The following is a 9,567-nucleotide window of genomic DNA, read 5'->3' as shown; positions in this document are numbered from 1 at the left end:
CCATATGAATTTATAATTTTTCCGGATAAAAATCCGAAATTCATTAAAATATTCGGCAGTGGGACCCACGTCTCAAATCCCAGAAAAACTCACGAAATTCGAACATCCATTCCGACACGAGTTCAACCATACCAAATTTGTCCAATTCCGATATCAAATGGACCTTCAAATCTTAATTTTTTGTTTTTGGAAAGTTTTACAAAAATTTCAATTTCTTCCATCTAAATCCGAAATAAATGATGAATATAGACATGGATTTGTGAAATACAATCAATATATGATAAAGAACACTTACCCAGTTCAAATTCATGAAAATTCCCCTTGAAATCGCCCAAATCCGAGACTCAAAACTCAAAAATGAGTAAAAATGGCTAAGACCCGATTTTATGTATTCTGCCCAGCATTTTCGCATCTGCGGTGCCTGGGCTCGCACATGCGAGCTCGCATCTGCGCAAAGGGGCTGCCAGGCAAGGTTTTGCATCTGCGGACAAAATGTCGCACCTGCGACGCCCGCTTCTGCGCAAATGGGCTGCACCTGTGAAGGCCGCATCTGCGATGGAAGTCTCGCTTCTGCGAGCTCGCACCTGCGGTCAAAATTCCACAGGTGCGATTATACCAGAACCCAAATTTCAGATTTGTTTTTGCTTAAGTCCAATTCTTGTTTCGATATCGATCCGTTTCACTTTTGGGGTATTAGGGACACCGTTCGAATATACCAACAAGTCCCGTAACCTAATACGGACTGACTCGGGGTCTATAATCACGTCAAACAACACTGAAATTACAATTCACATCCCGATTCGAACTTTGAGTTTTAAACCTTCAATTTGCAAATCTCGTGCCAAAACATATTAAATGAATCCGGAATGACTTCAAACTTGGCACACAAGTCATAAATGACATAACGGAGCTGTTCAAATTTCCAGAATCGGATTTCGGCTCCGATATCAAAAAGTCAACCCCGTGGTCAAACTTGGAATATTTAGCCTTTAAATTGCTAGTTCCGTTAAATGGTCATAACTTGAGCTAGGGACCTCCAGATTAAATTCCGGGCATATGCCCAAGTCCCAAATCACGATACGGAGCTACCGGAACTGTCAAAATACTAATCCGGGTTCGTTTGCTAAAAACGTTGACCAAAGTCAACTCACTTGAATTTTAAAGCTCTATTTCATATTTTAATTTATTTTCACATGAAAATATTCCAGAAAATTTTACGGACTACGCACACAAGTCGATGAAGGATAAATGGTATTTTTTGAGGTCTTAGAACATAGAATTACTTATTAAATTTAAGGATGATATTTTGGGTCATCACACAGAGTGAGAATTACACTGTTCGAGATAAGTAACACTTCTAAACTTGGTTCTGAGGGTATGAATTCCCGAATTGGTATTAAATGAATTGTTTGAAGGTGACGCACACTATAGTTGATGAGCGTGTGGACGTGCACCATTGAAACTCTAACTTGAATAAATTCTATGAAGTTGTAAAAATTAAAGAATCATGTTATTATCTAAACATTTCCCACGTGTTAGAGAAATTGAGTTGAGACTCTTATTAAAGATCATGTTTAGGCTACGTGTCGATATTTTGGGACCATGGGGTCGTGTTGCAGTTAAATTAATTGTTTTAAAATATAAATTTCATATGCAGCCATGCTCATCCATTGTGAGAATATTTATGGGATCGGGTTGCCCGCGTGCAGCAGACCTTATTGGCTTTATTATTATATGGATCTGGACTGCGCGCCTGTAGCAGGCCTTATAGGCTATATTATTTTACGGATCGGGACTGCCCGCCTGCAGTAGGCCATATCGGCTTTATATTACGCTTGTGCTGAAGGAGCCACTCCGGAGTCTGTACACACCCCTAGTAAGCGTAGATAATTATATATATTCGGGATAGATTTTCCCAAGGCATGGACTTGCCTTACTTATTTATATTGTGATGAATTTACCTGGACATGGATCTTGTCCATATCATTTACATTTGGGGAAATAATTTTCAGGGCTGGATTGGCCTTATACGGTACTGAGAGACTGACTATTAGTCGATGTGTGTGTGTGTGTATATATATATATATATATATATATATATATATATATATATATATATATATATATATATATATATATATATATATATATATACGGGATGGAATATCCCTGGGCTGGATTGGCCATAAACAGTACCGAGTGACCTAATGATTTGTGACCAGTATTACATGAGATCTTTCCACTGAGATGTCATATTCCTCATATCATTCAGTATTGATCTATTTCACTTGTACTAAGTTTAACTGTTGAACTTGAAAGTATGCCTACATTTCTGTACCATTATTTATACTGGACTGTACCTGCGGAGTTCATCATTACTTTCAGCCTAGAGGTTAGTCTTGTTACTTATTGAGTTGGTTGTACTCATACTACACTCTGCACCTCGTGTGCAGATCCAGGTACTTTCGGACACGGAGACTGTTAGATTTCAGAGTACTATCAGTTGGAGACTATCAAGGTAGCTGCTTGGCATCCGCTGATCTTGTCTCTCTTTCCTTCGGTTATTGTACTGTTCTATACTTTCAGACGTTGGTTTTTATCCATCAGACATTGTATACATATTAGATGTTCATGTACTCAGTGATACCGACTTTTGAGAGTGTTATATTTGTATTTGTGAGATTTCTTCTGCTGAATTTAATTATTATGTTTTCAAATTTTAAACGATATGGTAGTTTATTGAGAATGTCGGCTTGCCTAGTATTGAGATAGGCGTCATCACGACAGGTGAGATTTTGGGTCGTGACAGAGTAAAATACTCCAAGACCACTAAACACTCAAAAGAAACAACCCTCTTTTAATTTTTTCACCTCACTACAATACCGCTCAAACTCTCTATATTTTTCCTCACAGATTATTTTGCTTCTTACTCTATAAATCACTCCCTTTCTCTTTGTTTTGGTGTGATTGCAAATAAAGTTAGAGGCACCTATTTATAGTTGAAGAATGCTCATATTGATGTATGCAATGACATCAATATTCACTTCAAAAGCTAATTGCCCAAATTGAACTTCTAACTTGGTTGACTTGACAAAACCAAAAGGAAGCTTCATCTTCTTTCACATGGGTCATGGGATGGACCCAATAGTACTACCGCAACAAACCTTCATCAACGTCTTACTAGTCTTGAATCCCAAGAGTGCATTGATTGCGAAGAATAGCCATAAATGCCTTGTAATAATCCACATATATAATCTCAACTTCAAGGTACTTCAATCGCAACTCCTCCAATGCTTGCCACAGATGATCATTGTTACAATCAGATGACTGTTTTTGACATGATAATTTGTTTATAAACTTCAATTTTATTTCTGTTTCTATGTCAGGTTGTACGTCATAACACCTACGCTAATAACCCATATGCCAAGGAGTTTGGCATTAAGATTATTGACAAGTTGGCACAAGTTGAGGCTCCTCACTGCTTTTTAAAAATTGATTCTTCTCATGGTTGAGGGGGGATAGTCTTACTACCCCTGGGTATACCATTCTTGCTTAAATTTGATTTGTGCAGTGAAAATGTTTATGTTAGTTAGGATTTCAGTAATGAGTATGTATTTCTGCAGCCTATGTATCATGATAACGGCCGAGAAAAAGACTGCCTGCCACAAGTTGGCCAATGGAATATGAAGAATAAGGTATCTAGTGCTGTTGACATTGTTTAAATCTCGTCTCATCTGTTGTTTTTCATTTATGTTCATTTTGGCACCTACTGGTGTGTACCGGTAGAAAGTTTGCGTTGCTTTTTCCTTTCATTATTTTGATTCAATGAAAACCTTGGAGGTGCACTGTTACACAGCATCCTGGCATTTTTTGTGAGACTTTTTGTGTGGCTATTGTTCTTTTCTCGAAACGTGCAAGACAGTGTTGCACATGAATTTTGTTATGAGCATGGTAAATGAGCAGTTTCCAGTTTTCTTTTCTTGTCTATTCGGTCTTTCAACCCAATATTGACTTTACTGTCTTGTCTTTTTAGAACTTCATTCCAAATCCTGTTCTGCCACTTTCGAGTACACGCCCTGATCAGGTCGAAAGAGTCTTGAAAACTCGATTTCATGATGCTATGACAAAGTTGAAGATGCATGGGAGGGAGCTTTATCTCCTGGTTGTTATCTTGCCAGACAATAATGGCTCTCTTTATGGTATAAATGAAAATAAAACTTCTTATCTTCTTTAGCAGAAGTTTGCAATATGCTGTCTCTTTATGGTATAAATGAAAATAAAACTTCTTATCTTGCCACAAAAATGGCTAATCTTTTTTTATTTCTTGACCAGGTGATCTGAAGCGAATTTGCGAGACTGAACTAGGAGTTGTCTCACAGTGCTGTTTGACAAAACATGTATCTAGCCAATGTAGCGCCGAAACACTGTGCTTGTTGATGCAATATCGAGGCGAATTTCCCTTGTCAGCGACAGTCCTACCATTATTTTTTGGTGCAGATGTCACCCACTCTCACCCTGGGGAGGACTCAAAATAGGAAACTTAATGACAAGGCAACAACATGCCAACCAGCAAAAACCACATATATGTTCATTTGTGGATATTCAACGAGGTAACGAAAAATACAACATCCAGACTTTACAAAGTAGATGCACAAAAACCACCGAAAGCTTTAAAGCTTATCATTAAAACCAGGCTGATCCATAAAGACGATAGCTTTCTGAAGGACCTTGTTCCTGTCGCAGTCATGAAAAGAGAAGCAATCCTTATAGAAGAGTTTCATAAGGATAAGGATTACGAGTGTTGTTTTTAAACAGCTCCAATTCCAAATGTGCTTTCTAAGGAAGTTCTATCGGGTTGATGGAGACCGTTATTCAACTGAATATTTCATGTTTTTAGTTTGTAATCCAAATATCAAGTGGTAAGAACATTTAAAGTGACAGAAATCTAGATTGCGATGAACTTGAACATTTTGTGAGTACATTGTAGGACGCCTATCTATTGTGGAGCTTTAAAATGTTTTCTTTATTTCCTTCTTTTCTGCTACTGTATCTTTTGAAAATTGAATTTTCTATCAGTATTTCATGTTCTTTCTTTCTTTTAACAATAAAATCACTAATTATCCTTCTTTCCTCCTAATTGATGATGTTGTCTAACTCTATAGTATTAGTAAATTAAATAAATACATTAGCGTTTCTGCTTTAGTATTAGTACTTAAAGGGAATGTTCTTCATGAAGTGCGGCAACGCTGTGGAAGAAAAAACCAAATAGCAACCAGAATATGGCTAGTGCAATCACTTAAATAACGGTCTGCGGGTACGGTACGATATTTAGACATTTCGATTCGGTATTTTCGGTATTCGATTTCTTAAAATCCTATACAAATACCGTACCTAATTAAATTCGGTATGATTCGTTTTTTCTCCTTTCAGTTTCGGTTTATTCGATTCGGTAACTTTGATTTATTCGGTTCAAATACTAACTAGTGCATAGTGCAATAGACTCTAATATTCTTAATTAAAATACTCAAAAATACAAAACTGAAAATGTTTGTTGACAATATTTTTGTCCAAAACCAGCAAATATCGACCCACAGAGAGAAAAATGTACATAAAAGAATAATTTTGATCATTAGAAATATCTTGTTACTTGTTTAGAGATAATTGATGAACTTAGAGAATAAAGGAAAGTAAAATTTTAGATTTTTTATATTTATGTTATAATTGATAATATGTGCTTTGTGTTATATAATATATATTTCGGTATGGTATCGATATTTCGGTAATTTGTTTTAAAATATCAAATACCATACCTAATACCATTTTTTTTTAAAATTAAACCAAATACCATACCAAATACCAAAATTGTCGGTTTCGGTACGGTAATTCGGTATTTACCAAATTATGTACATCCCTAAGATGCTAAGTCTACCCGGACATAAACATGATATAGCTACGTACGGACTTTCGTCACCTCGTGCATACGTAGCACCCACAACTAGTCGCACATAAATTGAAACGGAGGGAGTAATAATTATCATCTAGGGGTAGTTTTCCCCTCACAAGGTAATACATGAAACTTACCTCGCTCCGAAGTTCCAAAACCAGCTCCAATGCCTCTCCAACTATTCAATCCAAGCCAAACGACCCGAGACTAGTTAAACAATGTGCAACCAATCAAAATACACTCTAATACCCATAATTAATAAATTTAAACAAATTCTCATCTCCGCTCGAAAAGTCGTTAAAATCAACTCCCGGGCCCACGTGCCCGGATTCTGAATTTTTTTGAAGATAAACATTACCAACAGCACCACAAACTCAAATATATAATTTATTCCCAGTTCCAGGTGCAAATTTCGTGGTCAAAATTCAAAAACGCCAATTTCTAGATTTTTTCTTCAAAATCCCAAATTTCTACTAATTTTCATGTTTAAATCTATACATAACCATATATTTAACTCACAACGTGAAGCAATCACTTACCTAGTGATGGGTGACGAAGAATCTCCTCCAAAATCTCCCCAAGGTCGGCTCCCATGGAAGATATGAGATAAAATGAGCCTAAAACCCGTTTTTGCTAACTTATACACTGCCCAAGTGATCGTCTTCGCGAACGCGGCAAGCCCCTCGCGTTCGTGAAGCAATACAAGCTCCAACTCAAAAACTGCCTTTCGCAAATGCGAGTCACAGCTCGCGAACGCGATGCTTTACCAGGCGAACCTTTGCGAACGTGGTTCACCCTTCGCGAACGCGAAGGCCAAAATTCTCACCAGCCCAGTTCCCTTTCGCAAACGCGATGCCCCAATCGCGAATGCGTAGCTTCACCTTCTTCCCTTACGCGAGGCCCCAGTCGCGAACGCGATGCCCCAATCGCGAATGCGTAGCTTCACCTTCTTACCTTATGCGAGGCCCCAGTCGCGAACACGTAGCAGAAAAGTCAGTAACCAACAGATCCTTCTTCGCGAATGCGTGAACACCTTCGCGTTCGCGAAGAACAAAACCAGACCTTAGACATCAACAACATCAACTCACCCAAACTTGATCCGAAACCACCTCGAATCACACCCGAGGCCCCCGAGACCTCGCCCAATCACACCAACCAGTCCCAATACATAACACAAACCTGCTCAAGGCCTCAAATCACATCAAACAATGCTAAAATCACGAATCATACCCAATTCAAGCTTAGTGAATTTAGAACTTCAAACTTCTACATTTGACGCCGAAACCTATCAAATCAAGTCCGATTGACCTCAAATTTTGCAAACAAGCAATAATTGACATCAGGGACCTACTCTCACTTCCGGAATCGAAATCCGATCCAATACAAAAAAGTCCACTCCTTGCCAAACTTTCCAAAAATTATCAAATTTTCAACTTTCCCCAATTGACGCCGAAATGACCTACAGACTTCCAAATCAACGTCCAGACACGCTCCTAAGACTAAAATCACCATACCGAACTATTCCCAAGCTCGGAATCCCAAACGGACATCGATAACATTAAAATCCACTTCAAGTCAAACTTAAAAAATTCTTAAGCTTTCAAAATGATGACTTTCCATAATAGGAGCCCAAATACGCCGGAACAATCCGATACTCAACCCGAACATACGCCCAAGTCCGAAATCATCATACGAACTTATTGGAACCTTCGAATCTCAATTCCGAGGTCGTTTACTCAAAAGTCCAATCTTAGCCAATTCTTCCAACTTAAAGCTTTCGAAATTAGAATTTTCTTTCCAAATCCAACCCGAACTTTTCGAAATTCAATTCAGATCACACGTACAAGTCATAGCACCTGAAGTGAAGCTATTCAAGGCCTAAAATCGCCAAACGACATACTAGAGATCAAAATGACCGGTCGGGTCGTTACAAATACCGCTCAAACTCTCTATAGTTTTTCTCATAGATTATTTTGCTTCTTACTCTATAAATCACTCTCTTTCTCTTTGTTTTAGTGTGATTACAAATGAAAGTAGAGGCACCTATTTATAGTTGCAGAATGCCCATGATGATGTATGTAATGACATCAACACAAAAGTCAGCCCAAATATTTTCTAGTATTAATTGGTTGGCTGAAGTTTTCAAAGCAAAAGAAAACTTTCCTTCTTACAAATGCCCATGATGATGTATGAAATGACATCAACACTACTGCAAAAGTTTTCCCAAATATTTTCTAGTATTAATTGGTTGGTTTGAAGTTTTCAAAGCAAAAGAAAACTTCCCTTCTTTCAAATGCCCATGATGATGTATGTAATGATATCACTACTGCAAAAGTCTTCCCAAATATTTTGTAGTATTAATTGGTTGGTTTGAAGTTTTCAAAGCAAAAGAAAACTTCCCTTCTTTCACATATGGGATGGACCCAACATTTTTTTGTTTTCATTTTCATTTAGGCAACAATATAATCACGAACTTTGGGTGTTACTTTCACTTCCTCGTTCTATAGTTAAACTGATATCAAGTTGTAGGCATATTTTCACTCCTTGTGTTTGGTGTTTCAATTCTCTAGTAATTTCTTTAGTTCACCTTGTTCTAATTTCGTTCTTAAAAAATGAGGCAAGGCAAGGTATATAGTTTGCACGTGAAAGCACTGCAATCAAAGCCATAAGATGCAACGTCACTATCAAATCCATATGAAGCAACAGTTTAGACAAGACCGGTACACTATTATTTCATATATATATATATATATACGCGACTTACATAATACATATCGGTGACTTTATGAAACTAGGCACATAAAGAGACAAAATCAAAGTGAACCGACTCTGATGTTTATATGATGCAACTTTCATATAAATACATAAATTACCCCCTAAACTATGGACCAAATCCCCGTTATACATTTTTTGCGGATGAAAATTATTTTTACATACTCAACCTTTCCAAAGTGCAACTAAGACACACCACTTTTGTTACGTCACACGCGCGTGTTAACCAAAAAAAATGTAAGCGCGTAGAACTGTGAATTTTCTGTCTCAATCATTATTTAAATGACATAGTGCCAAACTTTCAATATTTTCTTTTTTTAAACACTATTTGGTTCCTTAACTTTGACCCCATCCCTTCCCCGGTTTATCTTATCAAGAGCCCCTCCCCTTTGTGTTAGTCCACTAAAACTCCCCCTCCCCTATTTCCGTCTTCTTCCACACTCTTTTTTTCCATCTTCTCTCTCTCGATAATTTTAAGATAAACAATAATGTAAAAGGATTTGGAAGGAATTGATAAAGAAAATTAAGTGGACTCTATAACTAAGAAAATTCTGTAGATCTGGGTTTGATTGCTTATTTTTTCTAATTTTTGAAGTGTATATTAGGATCGTTTTCTTTGACCTCTCGTCAGGTTGAGCAAAATAATGTCCTCTACTCTATTTTAGGAAATACATGAGACCTTCCTCTGCTTGATATGTTATGAAAGATCTCTGTTGTGAAATGATCTCTTACACAGTCAACATTCATTAAGAGAATTTAGAGAAAAGTTAAAATTGATGAAAACTCCGACAACGAATTTCTTTAATGTTGATTGGAGTTTTGGCTCATAATTTGTGTTAGATTCGAATTCC

The 9,567-nt window shown here is 37.2% G+C and overlaps 1 protein-coding gene across 1 annotated transcript; it reads left to right on the top strand.

Annotated features, from left to right (window-relative positions):
• Positions 1–3,058: 3,058 nt before the first annotated feature.
• LOC104114599 (protein argonaute 1C-like) lies at positions 3,059–5,088 on the top strand. Its single transcript, XM_009625110.4, has 5 exons — positions 3,059–3,267; positions 3,387–3,464; positions 3,624–3,695; positions 4,034–4,199; positions 4,333–5,088. Exons 1-5 carry the CDS (start codon positions 3,124–3,126, stop codon positions 4,533–4,535), a joined length of 663 nt encoding a protein of 220 aa, XP_009623405.1. The 5' UTR covers positions 3,059–3,123; the 3' UTR covers positions 4,536–5,088.
• The last annotated feature ends 4,479 nt before the right edge of the window (positions 5,089–9,567 follow it).

The sequence above is a fragment of the Nicotiana tomentosiformis genome, chromosome 7, assembly GCF_000390325.3.
Source record: "Nicotiana tomentosiformis chromosome 7, ASM39032v3, whole genome shotgun sequence".
Classification (NCBI taxonomy): Eukaryota; Viridiplantae; Streptophyta; class Magnoliopsida; order Solanales; family Solanaceae; genus Nicotiana; species Nicotiana tomentosiformis.
Note: the sequence above shows the minus strand (reverse complement) of the source record. Positions and strands in the feature narration are given on the sequence as shown.

Coding starts and splice junctions, on each gene's coding strand:
- LOC104114599 (XM_009625110.4), top strand. CDS start 3,124: ATGGGTCATGGGATGGACCCAATAGTACTACCGCAACAAACCTTCATC. Junction 3,696..4,033: donor AATGGAATATGAAGAATAAG/GTATCTAGTGCT, acceptor TTGTCTTTTTAG/AACTTCATTCCAAATCCTGT. Junction 4,200..4,332: donor CAATAATGGCTCTCTTTATG/GTATAAATGAAA, acceptor TTTCTTGACCAG/GTGATCTGAAGCGAATTTGC.